Raw genomic sequence first — 26,536 nt, forward strand, 5'->3', positions numbered from 1 at the left:
ACCCGAGAGAGTGGAGCACGGGAAGGGGAAATCGTGAGGCATTAGGGTCCGGGATGGGGTTCCGATGTGTCGGGCCTGGAACAGCCCGGGATGCATTTTGCTTATATTCTCGCTCTTGCAGAAGTATTTGCCTTGATATTGCCCTGTTTTCTAAATGATGCACAACTCCATTCATAACGCCAACACCAGAAGGGACCGAAGCAGAGAGCTACGAGCATTGCCGGCCTCGGACAACATGGCCAGCTTCAACAGACTCGCGCCAGATATCGGAGGGGGGATCTGAAGGGCCAACAAATCCAGAGATGAACGATCAACTATCCCAAGAACCCGTGTCATTTCCTCCAAGGGTTGAAGCCGGCTGGCTCGCCGTTGTGTGACCGAGCCAAAAGCTACCATGCCATTACCGAGACCTCTCGAACCAGCCGCTGGACCCAGCAATAGCGACCGACTGATCCATGACCCATTCACCGACGCCGAGGTACTTGTCGATCCATTTTGAAACGTCCTTGTTTTCGCCAGCAGCTCTGTCGGTCTTGAAACTAGGCCTAGGAGTTCCCAAAGGGGCATGCGTCAGCCAAACAGCCGGGTTTCCAGCGATCATGTCGACCGCTCCTTGCAAAAATCGGACTTGATGGCATTCGGATACTCACGTCAAGCCAGTGGAGCGCTTCATGCCGGCGAGGACCGTGGAAACTGCGAGGCGGAACGGTCAGCAACTAGTTCGACACAACCGCGGCAAGTAGAGCGACGCACTGAGCACGGCATCGACGGCGTAGTGTGTCAGACGCCCGAGCTTTGACCATAGTCCCAGTGTCAGCAGGTTGAGGAGCTATTGCGCAGGTTTAGATGCTGCTGGCAGGCGAGCACCGAGCTCGTTGGCGGGCGGTACATACAACCATTGTGTAAGTCTGTCGTGCCTCGTTTGGTTGGTGGTGGTGGTGGTGTCCTGATAGTTCGGAGCGCAGGCCTCGACGATGTCTCTGGCGTCTTCAGCTGTGAAGGTTACTCTCTCTGTTTTCGTGATGCTAACAAATGGCAGGTATTGGTATCAGGCGACGAGATGGTGGTGATGCAGATGCAGGGACCGATCAACAGCGCACGAGACACCACGACAACCAATGGGTCCACCAGCTCCCTCCAGGCTTCTCGACGGCCCGCCTGCCAAGATCAGAGGACCCCGCCGAAGCAGCGGTCAGGTCACGTGTTGCTCGCCGATAAGCCATGGCCCGAGCTCCTTCGCAGCGGAGCCTGGCGATCCTATCACAAGAGAGTGATTCGCCAGGCGATCCATCAGTCAGGGCCTTTGGCGCTTGCCGTTGTCGGGGAAGGCGGCGGGACGCTGCCTGTGCCTGAGACGGCCCTTTTGGTTTGTTGAGGGGACCTGATGCTGACAGACCGACATGTCTGTTTGGTCGGTTGGCCAGGCTCGAGCTCATTGAGGTGAGGCTTTAACAGCGAACGGAGCTCCGTGGGTAGGAAGGCCAGAAGCAACGAGAGCACTCACGAAATCCCTCATCCGAGCCCCGGCCATCTCCCAAGATCTGAAGCTGGAGCCTGACACCACTATCGAAGCATCGGAAAGGAAAGTCTATTGAGGGTCTGAGTCCAAGGACGAGGATCTCAGAATACCTACGGCGTTTCTGCATCCTGGAAGTGATCATCACTATTTTTTATTTTTCGCAGAGGTATCGGACCAGTCCCACCGCTCAAATCGTCGCACTGTCTGAGGTAACAGGCGCTGGGATGGCTGCACTCAGTCAGGTCGCCCGCCAGGGTTCTTTTCAGTGGAGCTGACACTGAGTGGGGGCAGCTTCGCGTCTCAGTGGGGTACCAAAATAGCTGTAAGGACAGTGCGTGGGCTGCTCAGGCGCGGGGCTCGGCCGTGGTCGCAGTAGCAGCAACAAGGCAAAACACCAATTGAGGAGGGGCAACTGCACCACCGACGCAGCTTCCCTCTCCATTGGGTGCTTTTTTTTCTGGCTGGTCTGCTTCCATATCGCCCAAAAAGCCTCCCTGGCTTGTCTTTCTCCGACCCCTTCATCTCTCCTACAAAATCCCATCTTACCTTATTTCCCTCATCTTTCTAACCATCTTCTCGTTCGACTGGTATTTAACTCGTCCACGAGCTTCGCACCTGGAACCCCTTTGGTCTTTTTACCCCTCCTCTCCTCATCGAACGGCCGTGCCGCTCTGGAAAAGAAACAGACACCCTCCACCGCCCACCTCAACAGCAGCACCACACTCACAATGGCTGCCACCGCAAAGGACCATCTCGATGTCGGCGGCAAGATTGCCTGGTTGGCCAACCTCGACACGGCGTTCACCCCCGAGAAGAACTACCGTCGCTCTTCCATCATCTGCACCATTGGCCCCAAGACCAACTCTGTTGAGGCCATCAACAAGCTCCGCAAGGCTGGTCTCAACGTTGTCCGCATGAACTTCTCTGTAGGTGCCGGGATGCACTGCCCTCAAGAAACGAGCGGTTCAGCTAACAACTCCATCTTAGCACGGCAGCTACGAGTACCACCAGTCTGTCATTGACAATGCCCGCGCCGCCGAGAAGGCCCAGCCCGGCCGTCAGGTCGCCATCGCCCTCGACACCAAGGGCCCCGAGATCCGTACCGGTAACACCAAGAACGACGAGGATATCCCCCTTGCCGCCGGTACCATCCTCAACATCACCACAGATGAGCAGTACGCCACTGCGTGCGACACCAAGAACATGTACGTCCTTATCCTCGCCTTCGCTGCCAGAACAGCTTCTGACCCTCACTCCCAGGTATGTCGACTACAAGAACATCACCAAGGTCATCGAGCCTGGCCGTATCATCTATGTTGATGACGGTGTCCTTGCCTTCGACGTTCTCTCCATCAAGGACGACAAGACTGTCGAGGTCAAGGCCCGCAACAACGGCTTCATCTCTTCCAAGAAGGGCGTCAACCTGCCCAACACTGATGTCGATCTCCCCGCTCTGTCCGAGAAGGACAAGAACGACCTGAAGTTCGGCGTCAAGAACAACGTCGACATGGTCTTTGCCTCCTTCATCCGCCGCGGCCAGGACATCAAGGACATTCGCGACATTCTTGGCGAGGAGGGCAAGCACATTCAGATCATTGCCAAGATCGAGAACCGCCAGGGTCTCAACAACTTCCCCGAGATTCTCGCCGAGACCGACGGTGTCATGGTTGCCCGTGGCGATCTCGGCATTGAGATTCCCGCCGCTGAGGTCTTCGCTGCCCAGAAGAAGCTGATTGCCATGTGCAACCAGGCCGGCAAGCCCGTCATCTGCGCCACCCAGATGCTCGAGTCTATGATCAAGAACCCCCGCCCCACTCGTGCTGAAATCAGCGACGTCGGCAACGCCGTGACCGATGGCGCCGACTGTGTTATGCTGTCTGGCGAGACCGCCAAGGGTGCCTACCCCAACGAGGCTGTCAGCGAGATGCACGAGGCCTGTCTCAAGGCGGAGAACACGATTCCCTACGTTTCGCACTTTGAAGAGATTTGCACTCTGGTTCGTCGTCCCGTCAGCGTTGTCGAGTCCTGCGCCATGGCCGCCGTCCGCGCCTCTCTCGACCTCAACGCCGGTGCCATCATCGTCCTCTCCACCTCGGGTGACTCTGCGCGCCTCATCTCCAAGTACCGTCCCGTGTGCCCCATTCTCATGGTCACCAGGAACGCCTCTTCCTCCCGCTACAGCCACTTGTACCGTGGTGTCTACCCCTTCCTGTTCCCCGAGTCCAAGCCCGACTTCAACAAGGTCAACTGGCAGGAGGATGTCGACCGCCGTATCAAGTGGGGCATCAACCACGCCATCGACCTCAACGTCCTCGGCAAGGACGAGACCGTCGTTGTCGTTCAGGGCTGGAAGGGTGGTCAGGGCAACACCAACACCCTGCGCATTGTCAAGGCTGACCCCGAGCACCTTGGCCTCGGCGAGTTGTAAGTGGCGAGAGAAATGCTGGTCATGGCTGGGGGTAATAGGAGTGAATAATGAAGCTTTGAGGATATCCCTTCATCGGTAGACTTCGGAGATTGCCGCCCTGCTTTTCAGGCTCACCTTCAATAACGAATTACTGTTTATTCTTGTTACATTATGCATCTGATGAGAACTCTGCTTTTGCTGATCTTGTGGTGCTGAATACGTCGCTCTCATGCATGATCCACTTGGCATGATGCTACCTGGCGCGCGCGATTACCCCTTGTGAGGTATCGATATATTACTAGGCGGCATGTTATCGTTACGCCGCGATCAAATGTGTACGAATCAATGAAGTATAGGGCAGCCAAGCTTAGTCCAAATCTGCGGCCATGCCCAGCGCATGACTGGGGTCATTGCACTCTTACATGAATGCGTCAGCGACAAGGATCGGTCAAAATTGTCTGTCAAAGGAGACAGATGGCTTGCGTTTCGCGGACTGATTGATTGCCCATGTCGATTAACCTCAAGTATCAATAGCTCAATCGATCTGTAGCTGACGGCCAGCGATATTTGGTCAAGCAGAGGAAGAGGGGACTTCCACAGCTTGAACAACACCAATTCTGCCTTACATGATTTGTGTAAGCCTCTGGCTTGGATCTCGCCAGTGGCCAGAGTTGACTCGCAGTGTGACCAGCCGTCTGCGTGGGATGGTGGGAATATAATGAGAATGACCCTTGGCGCGCGGGGCGTCCAGGCTGATAAATACTCCGAAGCAAGACTCGAAAACGAGCCAAGACCCCTTACAACGGAGGCGTTGAGGTCCATGCTCTCGATACGGAAGGAGAAGCCTTGATTCTGGTAGACACTTTGGCATTATCGGACCTGGACCCTGGCTTACCCCAGATTTCTTGCAGACAGGCATCACGAGATAGAGTCGCATCGGGAGATGATCATCAGGACATTTATGACACTGCAGAACGGTACTTGGGATTTGACGTGCGGTGGTCAGCATTTGAGCGACTTTACCCGGACTGGGGGATGGGGGTGGCCCTGGTTCGCGGGATTCGAGATGTAACCAAGACTTCCCAATACGGAGAACGGAGGGTAGCAATCAAGGCCATGAGAGACTCTGGAATCCAGCTGTAAATAAGATGGATTTGCCTCCGATAGAAGAGGCGGATCGAACCAAACTTTGTAAATTAAATCATCCACTATCAACATCCTCATCTTTTCAATACGAGTCTCAAGCACTGTTATCATGAAGGCTACCACAGCTCTCTTGTCCCTGGCACACCTCGCTTCGGCGCACTGTATGCAGCCATGGACCAGAACCCCTGAAGACCTTCTGACTTTATTATAGACACTTTCCGGACGGTCGAGTTCGATGGGCAGCCTACCTCGGAGTGGGGGATCATCCGCAAGACAGCCAACTTCGAGACGGCAGGGCCTATCGAAGATGTCACCAGCGAGCAGTTGACATGTTACGAGCTGAACCCCGGCAGCCACGGTGCTGGAGTTCTGAATGTACAAGCCGGTGCTGCTGTCTGTAAGTTAAGCACATACGTAACGTGAAAGAACCAGTCCACCCTAACATCACCCAGCCTTCACGTCCTCTCCCGCGATCTTCCACCCAGGCCCGTCCCTGGCTTACCTGGCAAAAGTTCCTGCCGGTACATCTGTGTCAGACTGGGACGGCAAGGGCGCAGTATGGTTCAAGATTTGGCAAGACGAGGCCATCATCACTTCGTCAGGCATTAGCTGGCCCAGCCTCCGTATTTCCTTCCCCTCGTACCCCTCGGTTCCCAGACTCTCTGTTTACTGAACAATGTGTAGAATCACCTACGATCGACTTTGACCTCCCCGAGTGCCTCGACAACGGCGAATACCTCCTCCGAGTGGAACACATTGGGCTTCACACGACCCTGGAGCCGCAGTTCTACCTCAGTTGTGCCCAGATCAACGTGTCTGGCGGATCAGGATCATACTCGCCGGCTGGGCTGCTGAGCTTCCCTGGAGCCTATAGCATGAACGACTCTGGGCTCAAGGCGAATCTTTACTGGCCGATTCCGACGGAGTACATGTAAGTTCTGCGTAGTGGATCATTGTGTCTATGCGTGCTGACTTGTTTGGGTGAAGTGCCCCTGGCGGTCCTGTTGGGTCGTGTTAAGAAGACGAAGGCTGTTGCACCTCGTCTGCCGACTGATCGTACTGTAAGAAAGGTTGACACATATAGTTGTGCGATCATCAGAAGTATGAGTGAGGCAAATGCAATGATGCGGCTAGTCTGATCGTCTAGTATAGCTACAGTAGCAATACACTACGTCTGGGCCAGAGCCTGCAGACTACTCGTACAATTCCAAGAAGTGAGCAACAACTCAGCACCTGGCATGCTCAGCCGTCATCACTGATGATAGCCAATGCTGTCGTGGACCCTAACCGTAGTTGGCACGATCATGTCAGTGGCCACCTACCCTCTCAGAAGACTCTCAGAAGACCTCCTTCTCCATACCTTCCAAAGTCTCGCCGGCACGTCTACGAGCTCTCAAGTCTAACCGGGAAGCCATCTTCGAAACCTTCTGCCTGAGCTCCGGCATGGAGGGGCGATACTTCAACTCTGCCGCCTTCTTGACCGGCGACATGACGGGCACCGACGCTTTGGACCGCACCCTGCGGACTTTTTCAGTCTTCTCCCCGTAGACCTGAGTGCTGTCATCAAGAAAGTTCGGAAGCTCGGGGCTTGGCGGCGCTCCTTTGGACCATTCAGGCCTCACCCTCTGGGCGTCGACATGCTCCAGCACCTGGTTCCTCTGCCGCAGCCCCTCGCGCGACGCCATGGCCCTCAGTCCCGTCCGCGACGACCTCCGCCTCAGCCGCGACACGAGACCCTGGACTCTGCGCTCGAGCGTCTCAATGTCGGCTGCCACGGAGGCTTTTCGCTCGCGCACCTTGGAAGCGAGCACGCCGAAGCGCGCTGCGCGGCGCACCGAGGCGGTGGAACGGGAGTCGTGGCTCGTCGTCGGCGTGTCGAGGAAGGTGACGCCGCGGGACGTGACGTGCGGGGCCGGAAGCATGATGGGGCCCGGCGGGACGCGCGGCGGCGGGGGCATGTCGGCGTCGTGGTCGTCGTGGTGGACGCGCCCGGCTGCGATGTCCTGGCGGGACGACTGGCCGGGGAGGCGGGGCCAGAGCGGGGAGGGGGTGACGCGGTAGGCGTGGTGCTTGAGGAGGTCGGGGGTCGTGGCGGTCGGGGGCTGCGGGAAGATGTTGTGGACGAGGGTGTGGGTGAAGGTGTTGCTGAAGCCGCAGATGCGGATCGAGTCGACGAGGCCTGCGAGATCGAGGAGGGGGTTGCAGACGGAGAAGGCGGTGTCGGGACAATAGGGGATGCGGACTAGGATTTGTTTAGATCAGACCTGAGGGAGATGATGGACGTTTACTCACAGCAGGGATCGAGCCCAGTGATGTGATCAATGACCGTGGGTCGGCAACCATAGAACCGGCGGCAAAGCAGCACAAAGCTGGACATTGTCGACTCATCCTGGCGCCTCAACTGGACGTCGACAAACATCTGGATGAGGGTATCGAGGTTCATGTTACCCGCGCGCAGCTTGTAGGCTTGGCGGTCAGGACCAAAGCCGAGACGGGTCATGTCGATCTCAAGAATAATATGACGCATAAAACGGCCGTATCTTCGATACCAGTGAGTGGCCAGCGGATTGAAGTAAGTATTAACAAAGGGTGAAAAGGTAATATGGAAACGCTCAGTCATGAGGACAGTTAGCATCATGTCGGCGAAGAAGAGAAAGGAGACACGTAGATACGGGCCCAGCGCTTGAAGCATGCTCGACAGGGAGCTGAAGTCCTCGGCCTGCTAGGCGTCGGCACATGCTGTTCTGTGGGAGAGGCAGATGGGAGTTGGGTCATCCTTTGCGTGGCTGGCGATGAGGTGCCGACAAATTCGGTAGCGAATAGTATCGGGAAGTCCGAGATAGCTAAGGCGAGGGTGATACCACGGCTGACGTTCATGCTGGCCGAGAAAGGCGCAGAGGCAGGCTGAAAAGAGATCCTCGGTGCTTGCAGGTCTTGCTTCGCGACGGTGCTTGTGATATACGATATCAACAACGCGATCCCATGGGGGAAGGTTGTCTCGGGGCTCGCTCGAGGAGTCTGCTCGACCAAGAGCGGGGCTCTCTATGAGAGTCTGAACAATCTTGGGGGCTAGAGATCCCGGAAAGGGGTGCGGGAGAGGCGTAGAAATAGCAATTTGCGCGATCGAAAGCTTCTTCTGTAATCGCGGTCGAGGGGGTGAAATTGAAGACGTCACCTGCTCACAGACTGTAGCTGAGTGAGGTCTTGAAAGCACGGGCCTGTCCCAAGATAGCGGGTGTTTCTCCGACATGCTCGATAGGGATCTTTCGGCCATCTTGACTGCGTGCCTGGTTCGAGCAAAAGGCTTCTTTCAGGCTTCAGAGCTTGGGGCTAGCTTGCCGTCTGTGAGCGCTGTGTGGTACAATGGCTGATGTTGAGGAAGACTTGCAGAGATGGGATAACGGCCACAGGATGGCAAAGTCTAAACAAACGCGAATACAATCAACAAGGAAGGCGCGTTATCGATGCGTCAGGGCGCAGTGAATGAGTGAAGTCCAGTATTCGCGCGAAGACGGTTATGACAACGAGCCCCTGACCTCAGGCAATCGGGGGATTCACAATGAGAAGCGCCGCGCCGTCCAGTTGCACTGGGCAGAGCTCGAGCCACTTCGAAGATAAAAATAAAGAATGAGAGAGAGAAAACTTGGCCTGCTCAGATCTGTACACTATACTAAGGTATCTCGGATCTTCGTGCTTCTGATGAGGGTCTGAGGCCGGGTATGTGGGGCCGTGCTGTGGCCATGATAGCAGGCTTGCTGCCCCGAGCAGTGGATCCCGAGCCGGAGGAAGAGAGCCTGTCGCGGCTGAGTTGACCCTGCCTTACCTGACAGAAGGTACCTCTGTACTTGTCTCGATAACACCCGATTATGGAAAATTGCCATCTATTTCCACGAACCCAATCTTGAATATCCCATCATCTCGGCAACTGGAACAGATTTGGCCAAAATGTGTGTCTCGCACCATTCAGCTTCGTCGAGGGTCGACATTGCCGTCGAGGGCACGAGGACGAAAGCACTTCCATAAAAGGTTTCCCTTTTCTGATCAATTCGTCTCCTCTTACGATCCTGAGCTCAGGAAGTAGTAGGTGTAAGGTCGGAAACATGGAATCTTTGAGTGCACGAGGCTGACAAACACATACCTTCTTAGTCTTGCAAAAAACATCGACGAAGACGTGAACAAGACAGAAAAACGAAAGATTCCCAAGAGGGCCAAGATGCGACAAACTGCACTTCTTTCTCCCTGAGACCAACCAAACTCCGATGCTCTTCTGCTCTGGTCTACTCCTTTACAGCCGAAAGGTCACGCATGTACTATGTGCCAAACAAACGCCGTTTCGTAGCTCGTCGCCACTGTCGCACCGGCGGAGATCACCACCTCGTATCGCGCAGCGGTGACTGATCTGTTGCGAGAGGATACAATGCCACCAGGTCATCATGCCCTGCCAACAGCAACGATGGACGGGTCGCTGAACCAGTAGTCGCTTTGATCCGAATCTCGGACCATTCCCTACGCACCGCCGGCTGTTCGGCACCATGGCCAGGCCTCGACCCCTCACTCCCATCCACAAAATGGCTGCCCTGTTTCTGGCGGACCTTTAACCTTAACCCCGCTGCCAAAACCTGGGGTTGGAGTCGCGTCCTGTGAACTGCTTGCGCTTCGCCTTGGAGACGAAAGTTCACTCGAGTCTCGCTTGTCAATCGGATCAGTTCGCTTCGGCTTATTGAATGGTAGCCATGGTGGGTCGGTTTGAAGAGGCTCAACCGCGGAAAGCGAACGACATCTTCGAGCCCGGAAGCGGGCCCCTTGTCGTGTACGCCCTTCGTTGGGGTCATCCCCCAAGATGAACAGCGCCTTTCACCTGCAGTGCAGCCTGCAGGGCTTGTTCGCAAGCGAAAGGGGGACAGAATTGGGGCCAAGGTGGCCTGGGACGGGAAGTCGGCGCATACGCACACCGATGCCAACCATCTTTCGTCCCTTTACACCCTGGTTTATCTGCCCCTGGCCTGCTCAGCGACCTATCAACATCCCCTCATGTGTCACTCGCGTGGTGTCGGTCATTTTAGTCCATCGGCCGAGTGGCCGATCCTTCGGGAGTGTCCCGTTACGATGCTGGCTGAAAGTTCCATTAAATGGACTGACGGCACGCCACCACCGAACACAAAAAAAACGTGTGGAGGAAATGATCCAGAACATTTGCTTCACTGCTTTATTCCCCACGTCGCTTTTTGTCTATTCTGCCCCTGGCGCATGGTTTGAACGACATCTTTCCTCAAGCATTGCGACGAACGTTTCCATTGATTGCATTCAGTTCATCTTACACTGACTGACTGGCATTTTGACGAACTACTTCACCTCTCTATATTTTCCCGTCCAAATTGGCCTCCGTCGTCTGCTTAGCATACCCCCACGCAACGCCTGCCGAGGCTCGTTGAAACCAGCGAACATCCACTTATGCGACACTCCTGTCCATAGAACTGCAGGACCACAGATCTGCCTGTGAGTTGCATGTCTCTGGTTGCATGCCTCTTTGCTTTAGACTCCAGGCTCACAGGCCAGAGTGGCAGTGGTGCACCTGTGATTTATGCTAAACCAATCCAGATACCTTGCCGGAGTCCCTGGAACCCCTGGAACCCCTGCTCATGGCGTCCGGTGCCCCCTCAAGCACGATGCCACCACCGGAATACGCCCGGCAGCCAGTCTCTGGTCCTGAGCTGTCTGGTGACGACAGGACGCTGCCAGGCTCGAATGATACAGATGACAGGCCTCATACAGCAGACCGCAAATCAATTGAAAACCAGGAGACAACGCAGAGGGAGGCTTACGAGAATGACACAACCCTGGCTCTCGTGCCCAGTTACAGTCGCAGCCACGTCGCAGAAGATCCGGAAAAGGGCCCTAACAAAGTTGAGGATGTCGAAGAGACAGATCCAAATGTTGTCTTCTGGGATGGCGACGATGACCCTGAGAATCCATACAATTGGCCTACATGGCGCAAGATTGTCAATTGTGCTCTCATCAGCTTGTTGACCTTCATCACACCCCTAGCTTCCTGTGGGTTCTCATGTCGCGCCCTCTGTGTCTTTGAAGCTCATCATGATGTGTAGCAATTTTCGCCCCTGGCGTGCCAGACCTGATGCGCGAGTTCGGCAGCAGCAGTCCATTACTGGCGTCTTTCGTCGTTTCCGGTATGTCGCTCGTTGTCTCGCGTTTCACAGCTTGCTGTACTGACAGCTGCCAGTCTACGTTCTCGGTTTCGCCGCGGGTCCCTTGCTGTGTGCGCCGCTGAGCGAAATCTATGGCCGCACTATAGTCTATCATGTTTTTAATGTGGGATTCTTCTGCTTCAACATTGGCTGCGCCTTGGCTCCATCGCTGAGCTCGCTCATTGTCTTCCGCTTCTTCGCCGGCCTCTTCGGCGCTGCTCCGATGACCAACGGTGGCGGTACCATCGCCGACATGATCCGTCAGGAGAAGCGCGGCGCTGCCATGGCTTCATTTGCCATTGGGCCTCTCCTCGGGCCGATCCTCGGCCCTGTCGCCGGCGGATATATGTCCCAGGACATCGGCTGGCGCTGGGCCTTTTGGCTCGTGGCGATTCTCAGTGGCGTCATCAGCATTGTCATGGTGTTGTTTCTCCGAGAAACATATGCCATCATACTCCTCCAGCGCAAGGTCGATAAAATGCGTAAGGAAACGGGCAACCAGGCATTGCGGTCCAAGCTCGATAGTGGACTGTCGCCCACCGACTACTTCAAACGAGGCATCTACCGGCCTCTGAAGCTGCTGACCATCTCGCCCATCTCCATCGTCTGGTACGTTTCACACACAGCCTTCCTATCATGCAACCGCTGACGGTCCAGTGCTCTGTATACCGCCATTGGTTACGGCTATCTATACATCCTCTTCACCTCCTTCACCACAGTCTTCATGAAGTACTATGGCTTCACTGCCGGAACCTCAGGCCTCTCTTTCCTCGGCATGGGCGTTGGCTCCATGTTCGGTCTTGTCTTCTTCTCCGTCTACTCCGACCGCTATCTCAAATCCAGGGCGGCCCGCGCCGATGCCGCCGCCGATGCCGCCAACCGTCCCCGTGAGGGCATGAAGCCGGAGTATCGCCTCGTCACCCTCCCCTGGGGCGCCATTCTCCTGACCATCGGCCTCTTCTGGTACGGCTGGTCCGCCGACGAGGGCCGCACGCACTGGATCGTGCCCATCCTCGGCACCGCCGTCGCCGGCTTCGGCAACCTCCTCATCTTCATGTCGCTGCAGCTCTACCTCGTCGACGCCTTCTCCGTGTACGCCGCCAGCGCGCTCGCGGCCAACACGGTGGCTAGGTCGCTGGCCGGTGCGTTTCTGCCGCTGGCAGGACTGCCGATGTACGAGGCGCTCGGGATCGGGTGGGGGAACACCGTCTTGGGCATCATCTCGGCGGTCATGATCCCGGTGGCATATGCCATTATCAGGTATGGGCAGCACTTGAGGCAGCGATTCGAGGTGAAGAATCTGTGAGGGAAAGCTTGAGCAGGAGAGACTGACTCATGGGCATGTACGTATAAATGGTGCAATAGAACGTCTACATGTTGGCACGATGATGAGCGGCAGGTGCCGTTGATGTTGAGCCGAAGGTTCGCACCTGCACATTTCTTTCTGCAACCAAGCAGTGGTTCTCTCCCCCGTCGATGGTATCCTTCGGTCCGACCTTACCTGCCTTCCAGCTTGTCGTCCAGATGGCTTCTTGCAGTTTGGTGAATGTCCGGTCATGGGTCTGCACCTGGTCACCGCTCTCGGGGGCAGGCGCATCTTGTCTGCAGATGCAATGAAAGCTAAAGATGGCCAGGTACCTCCTCTTGATCTGGGAAGGATAGAAGCTGGCTGCTTCTGCTATTCAGTCAGGAACATCCAGCGAATGCTGGCTCTATAAATGTACCATATTTCTTCTGTCAGGGAGCCGTCTCTTGTTTCTTCTTCTCTTCTCTTCTCTTCAACGCGAGTTCATCAATATGGAGTAAGTACCATTCCATCCATTCCAGCTTCATCTGAAAACGAATACTAATCAGAAACATCCATCTAGATCGTTTAACTTTATCACCATCTCGCTCGACCCTGGCTTCCTTGCCGCGCCGGCTGGCCCCCGAGCAGAGCCGCCCCCCCTCCTCCCCTCCTCCTCCGACGCCCAACTGCCTCCGCGGGCCTCTGAAGCCCAGGCCCAAAGGTATACTTTTCCCCAGCTCCCAGCTTCCTCCGTACAGTCGGCTTCATCCGAGATTGGCATCAATAGCTAACATAATTTTCTGTTTAGTGGTTCTGGGGCCAACGACATCGAAAGAGGCAGGGGCCCGCCCGACGATGGGCGTCGGACGACAGAGGGCAAGGACTCGGGGGGGGCGGTGACCCTCGGGGCACACTTCGGCTGCTAGGGGCAGTTCGTTGTGGTCGCCGCCGGTTTGGTGATGGTGTTGTGGGCTGCGGCTCGGATTGTTCAGGCCAAGCATTCTTAAGCGTGTTTTTATCTTTAAAAGCGTTTCATCATTATCCACAATTACAGTCGTTTTGTTTTGCTTTCGCATTTTATCGTTCATCCGAACATGAAGTAAAGCAGTTTCATCAGCCACTTCCCAGGAGATGAATCCGTGATGTCCAAGGAAGACCAAGAGACGACCAAACTAGAGGCACATTCATCGTGGCACTTTGCGAACAAAAGGTGCTCCCTCGTAATATATCGAAGCAGCATGCGTACGTTCGGCATAGAGGGAGTTCTAACACTGCCGCTGCTTCTATTGTCATTGCGAGCTAATTTGGCCTATTTTCCTCCTTTATTGACGCTGACACTTCTGGCTTAGGCCATGGCCACCAGCCTGCGAGCGGCAGGTCATCGTAGATACAGTTGTAGCTTGTCTCGGGTTCATCCCAGCGATAGCTGTAGACGAAGCGGGATCGTGAGTCAAAAGCCTGGGCTGACCAGATGTTCTCAGGTTGGACATCCGGCAATCTGAACGGTGCAACATCGGCGAGCTCCTTCCCCCAGATTGCGAGATCACCCGCCCACGAGACATCATTTTCCTTGCAGGCTCCACCAACGCATCGAGACGATAGACTGAACATGCGTACACAGAACATGTTTTCGTGGCTAGGGAATGCCTCGACAACCCGTTCTGGGAAATTGTTGTACGTCGCCGACATGTAACTTCCACCCCTGTCCACATTGGCGCTGCTCCAGTGGAAGCCTTCTCTCATAAGCCGAGGAAGGTCCGGCGTCTCGATTTGCAGGAAGGCGACCCAAGTTGGCTGGCCCGGACGTGTTTGGTGCTTGGGGACGAGCTGATTGGCTGGATGAATTCTCATCCGCAATGTGCCGGGTCGTGCTGCATCGAGGGCTGAATTCAGGGGAAGGTAACGGCGAATTGCCCAAGATGATGAGCTTTGTTTGGAGTCTGAAGCTTCGTCGGCTGTGGGAAGATGAGCTTCGTAGGGGGGAGGGCCAGTGGCTTCGAGCTGACGTTTTGCAAGCCGGATTGGTGCGAGTTCTCTCAAGAAATCCATCGTCGAGTTATATAGTGTCTGATGATCTGAAGGTCGGGCTGGCAGTTGACGGCAAAGGAGGCTGTCACTCGTGTTGCTCAACACGGGGTGGGAACAGGGTTATGAGCGACTTCAGCAGGTCTGGGTCCGATCTTATATTTATACGTTACGACGCGAAACAAACATTGGGAAGCTTTGATGGGCTTAACCTCTTTTCCTTTCTCCGTTGGCAAACTTTACGAGAAGATGACATCCACAACCTTGGGGATTGAGTTTTGGAACGCACGACAGGTCGGCCATTTGCAATCGCACTTCGTGTGCGCTGCAGGACGAGTAGCAGCACCAATATTGGAAATCTATTAGGAACTTTATTGAAAAGGTTTTTGACCACTCGGGAAGCAGAAGGCCTCAAGATGGAGACGCACGGTGCTTGTATCGCGACTTCAATGTTGTGGTGTTCTGGTGGTTTGTGGTTTGCAGTTCACATGTCGTCATCACAGTGATATTATCTCAAAATACTGTGCATAATAACTGTGCTGCCCCGCGCTACACCGAAGCTCGGTGAAGGCTCTCGACGGTGCCAGAACCCCACACCCCACCTTCGACCTACACTTGGTCATGTCAAAGATTTGCGCAAACCTCAACACCACAGCCGATCTGTTTACGCACATCAACTACAACCCTACACAGCAGTATTGCGACCTTGCAAGAAAAAGAAGAACACCCGCAAAATTATCTGACGGACATTGCCCATCATGGATATCGACGACGTTCAGCTCACACCCCAGAACGTTCCGTCCAACTTCAATGCTGCGGAGGCTGACAACCTCGAGGATGTGAGCGCGCCTGCCTCCATTTTACTCACGAAAATGGCAAATGCTAACCAAAGATGCGCCCTCCCAATAGATCGAGAAGCAGTTTGCCGTCAAGGCCGTTCAGCACATGGAGACCTACTGGTCCATCCTCGAGAAGGTCAAGGGCTCCACCCTGCGCCTGACCAAGTTCGACGACGAGATCTACGAGCACCTCCTGAAGGACTTTCCCGACTTCGACCCCGCCGAGACGATCGACGAAGACAAGATGAAGAGCAAGCAGGGCAAGGAGAGGTGGCGCAACTTCATGATGGCCTACGACAAGCGCGTCGATGACTACAACTTTGGCACCATGATGCGGACGGGGCCCAAGTTCGAGTACGGCCAGAACGAGGTCATCTTTGTGCCGCGCATGCAGTTCTACGCCGTTGAGATTGCGCGAAACCGCAAGGGACTGAACGACTGGATCTACGAGCAGGCGCAGGCGGAGAAGGCCAAGAAGGCGTCTAGCTAGGCAGCGGGTGGTTTATGAATGAAATGACAAGCCTTGGGCACAGATCTCTCTGACTCCGTCGGCTCCGGCTGCCTGCAAAAACTGTGCGACGCCATTCCGGAAACCACGGCGCCATATCATCTGATTGATCCGACATGTCATGGTGGCGCTGGGCGCCTCGGTGGCACACGCATCGAGCGACTCAGGCTGAAATGGTGGCACACACCACGAGAATGGCTTTGACGTTGCAATATCGAGGGATAACCTCGCCCTTAGCCACCACCATGGAGAAATGGTTGGAGCTATTGATTTCTTTGTGTCTCAAGTGTGGCCAGAGATGTCCTCTTTGAACCTCGTTGCTCACAAGACGAGCGTTTTGATTGCACCTACGCCCAGTTCGAAGTTGGTCGATACCAAACGAAGCTCTACCTCCAACATTAATCGTTGCTGCATTCCGGCTGCTCTATACCCAGATCCGAACGACGATCACGGAATTATTGGACAGTCCAACGCAGAAATCGCAAACATTTCAAGTCTTTCACATCCACTGTGCATACTATTCATGAGCGCATATCAGGAAAGTGTGCTGTTCAGCTGGACCTTCTTCCCCTGTGGTGTACGATTGTTCCCCAACACCTGGCCCCACAGGCGCCCAGAACAATATGAAGACTCCCAACCACCACAATGAAAGCTGGTCCTCGGCCAAAATTCAACCTGAATAATCTCTCGACCTGCCGCAATGCTCGTGCTTTCGAATTGTTCCTTGTTCCTACGCGCAGCCCTGCTCTGGTTGCCAATCTGCTTGGCACATGAACATGATTTCATCTCTTTCTGTTTCCAATCAATCTCATGTTCAGATATGCCTCCATCGCAAAGATCAGATATTCGACGGACCGACAACACTCGTGGTCGAAGAAATTATCCATCGTTCAAGACGAAAGATCGTTGAAATCATCGTGAACGACAGCCATCGCATAACATCCCCAAAGATCCAGATCAGATGGAGTCTGCCGCAGCTGTCAAAGTATCGTGGAGAGATCTTTTTGCTTTCACCAGATGGACACACTGTGTCGCTCTCGTCCCGGCAGTCATCGCTTCATGTGCCGTCGGGGCATTCAAGACTTCGTTGGCCGTCACTCTCGGTCTCTTCTTCCAGTATACCGTCGATGTTGCCGACGGCTCCGTCGGAGGCCCAGAGACTATTAAACGCACGGCAGCCCTGAGTGTAATTCTTTGCGGGCTTGGAGCCGGTCACTGGGCTGCCAACACCGCCTTTTTCGCCTCTTGGGTTCTCTTCGGCGAGCTGCAGGCCAAGAGCACTCGCGAACAACTGTTCAAGAGCCTCCTTAAAAAAGACATGTCCTGGTACGACTCCCAGTCCGAGGGCGTTTCCAGTCTTCTCGTGCGGATCGAGTCGTAAGTCTCCCTTTCTTGTGATCACACCGATATCAATGGCATCTAACATGGCAGACAAACTCGTGAACTACAAATCGCCACATCCCAGGTTCTTGGCTTTCTCATAAGCGATATCGTCGTCTCCGTCGCCTGTCTCATCGTCAGCTTTTACATGTCCTGGAAGCTCACCCTGGTCCTGCTCGCCACTGTTCCCATCTCGATAGTTGCGCTCACTCTGGCAACTCGTCGCCTCCAACCCGCCATCCAGTTACAGAAGGCCCACCTCTCCCAAGCGACCAAGTACGCCAACTCGTCGATCACGGGCATCGACCTCGTCAAGATCTACAACGGCTTCGACACAGAGGTATGGCACTACCTCAACTCTATCAACGCTTCGATGAAGCAATACCTCGTACAGGCGCACTGCAACGCGGTGCAGATGGGCTACGCTAAGTTCTGGGTCGTCAGCCTGTTCGCGGTGGGTTTCTGGTATGGGATTGTGCTGGTGCAAGAGGGCGCGAGCCCGGCGCAGATCTTGACAACGTTCTATGCCACCTTGACTGCCCTGCAGGGCATTGAGAATCTGATGCCGCAGTGGCTTGTACTGGCTAAGGGGATGGCGGCTGGTCAGTCGCTTCGACAGACTGGCGCGTATGTTAACAGGGGAAAGAAGCGTGTTGGCACCCACAAGCCGAGCTGCTGCATTGGGGATATTGAAGTCAGTGATGTAAGTCGACCGTTGCATGTGTGGAGATCTTCTAGACTGACCGTTTGGTAGGTGAGCTTCGCATACCCCTCGAATCCCGCCCAGATTGTCCTCCAGAAATCATCCTTTCGTTTTCGTGCTGGCGAGACGTGCTTCATCGTTGGTAAAAGCGGCTCTGGAAAAAGCACATTGGGCAATCTTCTCGTCAACTTTTATGAACCGCTCACTGGAACCGTCTTGGTCGACCATCATCTTCTCCAAGATCTTGATGACGAATGGATCCGAAGGAATATTACTCTCATCCAGCAAACAAGCGTGTTGTTCAACGAGACGTTCTTCCGCAACGTGGCATTCGGCCACCCATCTCCAAACGATGTCACCCTCGAAGAGGTCAGGTCAGCCTGCGACACAGCCATTCTACAGTCAACGATTGCCGCTATGCATCAGGGGCTCGATACACCCGTTGGCACTGGAGGTTACAGCCTTAGTGGGGGGCAAAAGCAGCGCATCGCCCTCGCCCGTGCCAGGCTGCGCGACCCTCCTATCCTCATTCTCGATGAGGTTACAAGCGGACTTGATCTTGTTAGTAAGACTCTCGTTATGGAGGCTATCCGCGCCTGGCGCCGGGACAAGACGACCATCATCATCACGCATGATGTCTCCCAGATCAAGGACGACGACTATGTCTTCGTCATGGACAAGAGTCGTCTCGTACAAGAAGGCTGCCGAAGAGATATCGCTGTCGACGAGGGTGGCTTCTTTGCTGCACTTCTTTCTGCTTTGCACGACGAGGATATCGAAAGCGAGAGTTCGCCGGACATTACATCGCCACTCCAAGAGTCATTCACCGATACTGAAAATCCGTTAGTATCAAATCCTAGGGAATCATCCTTCGTGGGAAAGATGATCATGCGGGAACTAGACCAGGCCTTCGAGAGGCCCGATACCGGTCATTCGTCACGACCTTTCTCTCTCGGACATGGAACCACACGTGCAACAGAACTTAGAATGACGCGGATCTGGGACACCCCTTCTCGGAGCCGAATGAGGTTCAGTCGAGGTCTGTCGTGGCATGTAGCAGACGGAGAGGCGTCTGTACTTGACGAGAACCGTAAGGGGGCGGTAAAAGCACGTGCGCGACCGATGAGTAGCGGCTACGATGATACCACGTCTTCTTGGAGGCACAGCTTGGACCTTGTGCAGATGGCGGGAGTGAACATCCAACATCTTCGGATCGGCACGCCTGCCAGTCGGCAATCATGGCGGCAAACTTCTCACCCTCTGCCACCTGACAAAAAGGCTTTCGACACCCGATGTGGACCTGAAGCTGCTCGCCCAAATATGGTGATGGCAGATACGCAAGAGAATGTGAATCCGAACCCGTCCTCCATCGCGCTCTCGCGCTCGGTTTGGGCGCAACTGTCGAATCCTGACCGCCTCAAGCTCCTGTCTGGAATGATACTCTGCATCGTCGTCGCTGTCTCCGGACCTCTTTTCGCGTTCGCCTTCACCCGGCTCCTCGAGACCTTCTGGGCGGATGAGGACGTACAGCGCTCAGTCGGCCAGAAATGGGCCGTCGTCATGGTGGCTGTTGCAGTGATCGATGGACTTTCCACCTGGTTGGGCAGATACCTGATGGAGTTTTCAGGCCAGGCCTGGGTCAATGCACTGCGAATTGAGGCATTGAAGCGAATCCTCCAGCAGCCCAAATTGTGGTTCGATAAGCCCAAGCACTCAGCTGGTCGGATTACGGAGTGCATGGACAGGAACGCCGAGGAGATGCGGAACATCGTCGGCCGCTTTGCCCCCATCATCATCGTCGTCACGTTCATGGTGCTTACGGCCTTCATCTGGGCGCTGCTCGTGCAGTGGAAACTGACTTTGGTTGCGCTGTCAGGTGGCCCGGTCATCATGGCGACTGTCAAGGCCTTCTCTTACACAAGCACAAAGTGGGAGACGACCTGCAACCAGGGCGCAGCAGACACGAGCGCCGTGCTGGCCGAGACATTCAGCAATATCCGCGTCGTCAAGAATTTAACTCTCGAGGCTTACATGTCAAAGAAGTATAACAAGTCGGCTGAGTCCACCTTCAAGCTCGGCATCCGGCGGGCGGCGTACACCTCGCCTCTCTTCGGCCTGTATCAAGCCGTCAACTTTTTCCTGCTGGCTCTCGTGTTCTACTACGCCATGGTACTTGTAGGCACGTACGAGGCAGGGACAGCGCAGATTCAGCAGGTGTCCAACCTTGTTCTCTTCACCATGGGCCAAGCAGGATCTCTTCTCGGAACAATTCCTCAGCTGGCCGCCGCTCGAGCCACGGCAGCGCAGATGCTATACTACGCCGCCCTACCAATACATTCCTCTGACGAAGAGGACCTCGACACGGGGCTTGGCAAGCTTGCCTCGCCTCTTCCGATCAAGATGGCGAATCTGAACTTTACATATCCATCTCGGCCCGCGCATCAGGTCCTCCGCAACCTCTCCCTCGAAATCAAGGCCAGCACCTGCACAGCCATAGTCGGTTCCTCGGGCTGTGGCAAGAGCACGCTGATATCTCTCCTCATGGGCATCTACTCCCCGCCGCCTCCGACCCTTGTCTCTTACGAGAAGCGCCCACAGCTCACCTTCGCCGGCAGGCCCTTCTGGGACATTGACCAACCCCACCTCCGCTCAGCCATGGCCTACGTTCCCCAGGCCCCTTTCCTCTTCCCTGCCTCAATCGCCGAGAACATTGCATACGGTCTGCCCGATGCTTCTCCGCTCCGCAGCCAGGCGAGTCTCGATCATGCAGCACGAGCAGCCGGCATTCACGATTTCGTCATCTCGTTGCCTGGAGGCTACGGCACCCTCATCGGCGAGGGTGGACAGACTCTCTCGGGAGGGCAGGCCCAGAGGGTGTGTATCGCGCGAGCACTGGCGAGGCGGCCGAAACTGTTGGTGATGGACGAACCCACGAGCGCGCTGGATGCTGAGACGGCGGAGATGGTGAAGGGGACGATTCGAGGGCTGATAGCCGAGGCGAGCAAATCTGGCATGGCGGTTGTCATTGTGACGCATGCTCGAGAGATGATGCAGCTCGCCGAGAGAATCTTGGTTTTGGAGGACGGCAGTGTGGTTGAGGAAGGGACCTGTGAGGAGTTGAGGGGACGAAACGGGGCTTTTACAAGGTTGGTTGGTGTTGGAAGGCCAACGCTGAGGGGGGGATCGCGTGACGATATCCAAACATAAGGGGACTCACAGCAATCGACGAGAAGAAGAAGGCTCTTTCAGTGCTCTTATTTCCTTTTTCATTCGTATTTGCTCTGCTCTATCATAGAAGGACAGTGATACCGCAGAGGAAACAACCCCTTGGAGGTCCCCACCAGACTCGCATGGCGACTTCCTCTTCCTGCTCAACCGTGCCTTCCTTCCCAATTCACGCGTGCCATGGCCCGAACGCTTTTGCAGGCAACACGGCAGAAGGCAGACAGATGCCTTGGTGAATACAGTCTTTTTCTTCCCTACTACCTGCACATGAGCAACAACCTTTGTGGTATCGATCCCAAAACCTCGTTCTCTCCTTCCGCATACAACCGCCGACGCAGATATTGCATTTGGTGCATCCCTTTCCTGTGCCTTCTCCCACGATAGCACACCACTCGTCACCTTGTAAACGCATCCAAAACTGTTCTTCATAGGGTCGCACACATTCCTCCCTTTGTCGTCACCACCACACTCTGGTGGGCCTGCTGGATAGAATGGCCTACCAAGACCAAGTCGATGCGCTTGCCAAGGACCGACTCTTTCTGCAGCGGAACAGTCCGAGGTAGGAGTCATTCCGCGTAACTCCTGCACATATTTTTGGTTATTTAGCTTCTGACCTGCCTTAGTTCTGACCAGAAGCGGATCCTCGAGAACAACGAAGACAACCAGCACGCTCAGAGTGACCAGTCTACCCCTCCGGCTGCCTCTGCCAGGCAGCGGAAGCTTCTGCAGACCACCCTTGTCACAGAGTTTCTCAAGCCCGCTACTATTTCCGAATACTATCAGGGCAACCTCAAGCGCCAGAATGCTGACGACGACAAGGACGTCGACTATCCCCTGACCATTACCGATCCCAACTGGCAGTGGGGCAACCCCACGGCCATTGTAACCTCTAGCAACCGAGACAAGACAGTCACGCTTCTTTATTTCACCAGCACCACCTTGGAGTGGCACCGTCCTGACAGTGTTGATGGTCCAAGGACGATCACAACGACCACAACCGTTACCGAAGGCACCGTCACAAACCAGCCCGTGACTTCCCTCGTGGATACCTGTGAGTCCGTGCGCCAGCGCTCAGTATAGGAGAAGCATCCTGACCACTGTAGCTACTCATGTCTCTACTGGAGCTAGAACCTCCGAGGAGCATGAGGTGTCCACTGTCGTTGAGACCATTATCAAGACTGCAACTGCTCCTGCCTCTAGGTCGATCGCTGAACCTGCAGCCACCAGTGCTGCCGCTGCAGAGGCGAAGGACAAGGTCGAAACCAAGCACGTCGTGATCATCATCGCTGCCGTCGGCGTCTTCGCGATTTTTCTCTTCATGATGGCCATAGTCGTGCCTCGCCTCAAGCGTTGCTACAAGAGAAGAAAGGCTAACAACGAAGTCATTGAGCTTTGCCAAAACTATGTCAGCAGCCAGCGGAACTGGAACGAGGAAAATCGCAACAAAGACGAGCAGCTGCCTTTTACAGGCACTCCTGTTCCCGCCATGGATACAGTTACCCAGCGCGGTCCCTATGATTACCCCATGCGGTATGCGGCCGACCCCACTGCTGGTTTTCCGGCCGAGTTGCACCATCAGGGCAGCCAGCACGGCTCAGGCGGAATCCAGGAGGCCCGGGCATACCATGAGACACCCATTCCCGCTTCGAGCCACGACGAGTATTCGCATCCTGTCAACGGCCAACAGAAATATCCGGTGGAGCTCCCAAGCAATGGAACTGATGTCTCCCCACGTACATAGGTGCCTGGCAGCCTGCGCTTGCTATTGACTCGCAAACTTGAGTTTAGAATCTGAGACTTCGGGATGAACGGTTGTCAGATGATACATTGGAAGCATGAGAAACAGACCGATTGAGAAAAAAGAATTGAAACCATTTCTCTTCAGCCACGCGCTAGGGCAAATACCTCTTCGTGAAGATGCTTTATTTACTAATGATAGCTGTCGTCAGGTCTACATCCCGGAACCATTCGCGGAACGTCGGCCACGGCGGAAATACACGGCAATAAGTTCTCCGCCCTTCCCCATACAATAAGGCCCAGACATTTGGTCTATCTGCCCCACGGACTTCCTGGGCGGCTGAGCTGTGCAGTGCAGCCGGAAATATCCTGGAGATGCAAAGCGACAAGATGGCTCGCGCCGTAAAAGGCAGGACCCTCGCGCATGACGAAGGGGGCGGGGAAATTGACCACAAGGCACGCAAGCCTACCCGCTGTACGCATACCCGATCTCCAACGCGCCCAGTCCACCATCACGACACCACACGGGCTATGATCCTTGTTGCTTCTCCGCCAGATCCACCTCCTGACCGCCCTCTCTAGGTCTTCAACAGTGCTGTAAACGTCCGTGGTAGGAGCCCTGCAGCGAGCTCGCAAACCCTGTTATTCCCGTCCACACCGGGGCCACCACGAACATAAGTTAGCCTCTCGGCGCTCAGATTCAACTCGTCATGTCAAAGTATTTCATCTGCTCCAGGACCCCCAATCGACTGCGGGCCGGCGGGCCCTTGGACTTCTCCTCCAGCGCACTCCACTGAACGAATCTCTTCGCTACCTGGCGGCTTCCATGCTTGAGGATCATTCTCAATGTCACGCATGAATCCTCATCCTGTACAGCATGCAGAGCGCTATCGATGCGCCTCGGTCCCAGGGCAGGCGCTCAACGCAGGAAGACATGAGCGAGAACCGACAACGCACAGCTCCTTTGGACCTTGACGCCAACACACCCATCACCTACCGATATCTCGGCTTTGAGACTCTTTTGCCTAGTATACGCTACGCCGATATTGACGTGGATGCGCAGCAACGCCTGCCACCATGTCCCGACGACTCCAAGTTCGGCTCACCATTGCAGTGGCCCCAGCATCGTAAGCATCTCGTGCTGGCCCTGTCTTGCGCGGCGACTTTTCTTACGGCATACACATCCGGCTCGTACTCTCCTCCCGTCGCAGCCATGGCAGAGGACCTCGGCTCGTCCAACATTGCCATGATCGCCGGCATCACAACGTTTTGCATCGGCTTTGCCCTCTCACCAATGGTACTAGCACCCATCTCGGAAATCTACGGCAGAAGAATCGTGCTTGTTCCCTCGGGCATAACCTATGTTGCTTTCCAGGCCGTCTGTTCAGTCATGCCGAACCTGGCTGGCATGCTGATCGCCCGCCTTTTCGTGGGCATCGGAGGAGCTGTCTTCAGCTCCGTCATTGGGGGCATCATTGCCGACATGTGGACCAAGGATACGCGCAATACCCCGATGGCCCTCTTCAGCGGCTCGGTCCTGGCTGGCACTGGTGCAGGGCCCCTCCTTGCCGCCGTTATGATGAGCAGGATCGGGAATAAGACTCTTGCCTGGAAGTGGGTATTTTGGCACCAAGTCATCGTAGACGCCGTGCTGGTCGTCTTGATCGTCTTTTTCTTGGACGAGAGTCGTGGGTCTGTCTTGCTGTCGCGCAAGGCCAAGGTCCTTAACGAATGGTACAAGGCACTGGAGGATGCCGGCGTCTACGGTTGTCGGTTCGAGGAACCCGAGATTCTGAGCGACAGTAGCGACACGACGACGTCGGGCAGCGACGAAAAACTTGCCTCTTGCCAGTGGACTGCCGCCGACCAGCCTTCTCGAGCGATGACAACAACAGTCCGCCTGCGCTGGCTCGTGAAGGAGGACGAAGAGCGCGCTTCCCTGGCACAGCTGATGAAGACATCGATGATTCGGCCGTTCCACCTGCTAGTCGCCGAATCTGTCGTCTTCTTCTTTTCCCTCTGGTGTGCCTTTGCCTGGGCGGTGCTCTACTGCACCTTTGGCACCATCCCGCTGGCGTTTTCTCGCGTACGCGGCATGAATATGGAACAATCGGGATACTTCTTCGGCTCCATGATTGTTGGTGCTTGCGTCGGCACCGTCGTCAGCATCTACCAGGATCGCCTTCTGGCCCTGCCCCAATGGCGAGCCGACAGCCCTGTCGAGACGCATTCCTCGTTCTGGCGTCTCATGAGGCGCCGTTTCCCAGCCGAGGCCCCCGAGTCGCGGCTTTACTTCACCTGCCTCACCGCGACTTTCCTGCCGGTCGGCCTCTTCCTCTTTGGCTTCACCGTCGGCTCCGACGCGCACTGGATCGCGCCTGCTTGCGGCATCGGGCTCGCGACCTGGGGCATCTACTCTGTGTACCTCGCCACTTTCAACTACTTTGCCGACATTTACCACATGTACGCCTCGTCGGCGCTCGCCGCGCAGTCTTTCTGCCGGAATCTGCTAGGAGGTGCGTTTCCGCTGGTCACGGGGGCGTTGTTCACGAATCTGGGGGAGGCGCGGGCCGGTGCGTTGCTGGGCGGCATCGCCACGGCGTTGACGGTTATACCGTGGGCGTTGGTGTTTTTCGGACAACGGATTCGGTCGCGCAGCAGGTTCGCCATTGTAAGTTTAATCAATGGGAGTGTCCATGAGGGCGGATTACTGACACTAGACAGGCACTTCAACCACAGTAATGAATGATGATTCATGAGACAAAGAAGTGACGAATGACATGTGCCTCAAGGAACGGTCTGCTATCTAAGCGGCATGCAGACGCCGTTCACCGTCCAGCCTCCGGTAAGGGATCGCGTCCACTGGAGAATGATGTGGAGGTACTCTAAGAAGCCGGACAGAGGCTTGAAAACGATAATCTCACAGACCACAAGTCGAGGAAGACATGTTGAGCGACCCAAGACGACTGATCCGGGACTGAATCTCTGATCAGCCAAAGTCGCCACGGACTGGGCAAGATCAACGTCTTGCCCCAACTGCTGCGTTCTTCGACACCGCGACCTCGCGAGCGCTCCTCCATCGGGCGCATGCCACAATCTGATCGCTCCTTCCAGTAACATCCAACACTCCGGCCTTTGCGATAGAGAATGCATCGGCGCTGGCGTGCAGAAGCTTCGGTATCGCGCCAGCTTGACCCACGAATTCGCCTCGGGCATGCGGAGCAATCTGGTGACGGAGCCGTTACTCTCAAGGACAAGATTTTCGGCGGTGCTGTCTCTTATCAAGCGAACTGTCGTTGGGGATAGCATGGCATGCTTTGCTTGATTTGGACGTGAGCGGGACACAACGTCCTTCCCCTTGCTGAACTGCATCACAACGATTGGCCGTTCTACCCTGCCGAGGAACACGGCATCTGCCTTTCGATGCAACTCTTGCACGACAAAGTTGCTGTCAACTTGATCATCGGCGTTGGCAGTGTCAACTTTTGCATCGGCGTTGGCTCGGGCGTAACGCATCGTGGCGCCCGTCTCAGAAAGGCTCAAGAGGTCAAACTCG

General features: G+C 55.4%; 8 protein-coding genes across 8 annotated transcripts; 5 read left to right on the forward strand and 3 right to left on the reverse strand.

The window, feature by feature from the left end:
- Positions 1–400: 400 nt before the first annotated feature.
- Positions 401–899, reverse strand: D7B24_006108 (uncharacterized protein; the record flags this gene model as incomplete). The annotated part of the gene is made up of 4 exons (XM_028640247.1): positions 401–545; positions 651–693; positions 754–829; positions 894–899. The coding sequence occupies 4 exons, from the start codon at positions 897–899 to the stop codon at positions 401–403; spliced, it is 270 nt and encodes an 89-aa protein (XP_028495503.1).
- Positions 900–2,247: 1,348 nt separating this feature from the next.
- Positions 2,248–3,947, forward strand: PYK1 (Pyruvate kinase; the record flags this gene model as incomplete). The annotated part of the gene is made up of 3 exons (XM_028640248.1): positions 2,248–2,445; positions 2,507–2,724; positions 2,780–3,947. 3 exons carry the CDS (start codon positions 2,248–2,250, stop codon positions 3,945–3,947), a joined length of 1,584 nt encoding a protein of 527 aa, XP_028495504.1.
- A 1,234-nt stretch (positions 3,948–5,181) lies between these two features.
- On the forward strand, positions 5,182–6,090 carry D7B24_006110 (uncharacterized protein; the record flags this gene model as incomplete). Its single annotated transcript, XM_028640249.1, has 5 exons — positions 5,182–5,233; positions 5,284–5,469; positions 5,525–5,695; positions 5,757–6,003; positions 6,060–6,090. The coding sequence occupies 5 exons, from the start codon at positions 5,182–5,184 to the stop codon at positions 6,088–6,090; spliced, it is 687 nt and encodes a 228-aa protein (XP_028495505.1).
- A 319-nt stretch (positions 6,091–6,409) lies between these two features.
- On the reverse strand, positions 6,410–7,764 carry D7B24_006111 (uncharacterized protein; the record flags this gene model as incomplete). The annotated part of the gene is made up of 2 exons (XM_028640250.1): positions 6,410–7,314; positions 7,365–7,764. 2 exons carry the CDS (start codon positions 7,762–7,764, stop codon positions 6,410–6,412), a joined length of 1,305 nt encoding a protein of 434 aa, XP_028495506.1.
- A 2,974-nt stretch (positions 7,765–10,738) lies between these two features.
- On the forward strand, positions 10,739–13,489 carry D7B24_006112 (uncharacterized protein; the record flags this gene model as incomplete). The annotated part of the gene is made up of 6 exons (XM_028640251.1): positions 10,739–11,123; positions 11,177–11,257; positions 11,311–11,884; positions 11,933–12,535; positions 13,144–13,284; positions 13,372–13,489. 6 exons carry the CDS (start codon positions 10,739–10,741, stop codon positions 13,487–13,489), a joined length of 1,902 nt encoding a protein of 633 aa, XP_028495507.1.
- A 373-nt stretch (positions 13,490–13,862) lies between these two features.
- Positions 13,863–14,612, reverse strand: D7B24_006113 (uncharacterized protein; the record flags this gene model as incomplete). Its single annotated transcript, XM_028640252.1, has 1 exon — positions 13,863–14,612. One exon carries the CDS (start codon positions 14,610–14,612, stop codon positions 13,863–13,865), a length of 750 nt encoding a protein of 249 aa, XP_028495508.1.
- Positions 14,613–15,346: 734 nt separating this feature from the next.
- Positions 15,347–15,917, forward strand: D7B24_006114 (uncharacterized protein; the record flags this gene model as incomplete). The annotated part of the gene is made up of 2 exons (XM_028640253.1): positions 15,347–15,427; positions 15,498–15,917. The coding sequence occupies 2 exons, from the start codon at positions 15,347–15,349 to the stop codon at positions 15,915–15,917; spliced, it is 501 nt and encodes a 166-aa protein (XP_028495509.1).
- A 979-nt stretch (positions 15,918–16,896) lies between these two features.
- On the forward strand, positions 16,897–25,722 carry D7B24_006115 (uncharacterized protein; the record flags this gene model as incomplete). Its single annotated transcript, XM_028640254.1, has 10 exons — positions 16,897–17,312; positions 17,367–18,018; positions 18,070–18,805; positions 19,352–21,164; positions 21,734–21,802; positions 21,867–22,294; positions 22,368–22,976; positions 23,563–23,590; positions 23,857–25,651; positions 25,705–25,722. The coding sequence occupies 10 exons, from the start codon at positions 16,897–16,899 to the stop codon at positions 25,720–25,722; spliced, it is 6,564 nt and encodes a 2,187-aa protein (XP_028495510.1).
- Positions 25,723–26,536: the final 814 nt, after the last annotated feature.

The sequence above is a fragment of the Verticillium nonalfalfae genome (assembly GCF_003724135.2).
Source record: "Verticillium nonalfalfae strain VnAa140/NRRL 66861 chromosome Unknown scaffold_41, whole genome shotgun sequence".
Lineage (NCBI taxonomy): Eukaryota > Fungi > Ascomycota > Sordariomycetes > Glomerellales > Plectosphaerellaceae > Verticillium > Verticillium nonalfalfae.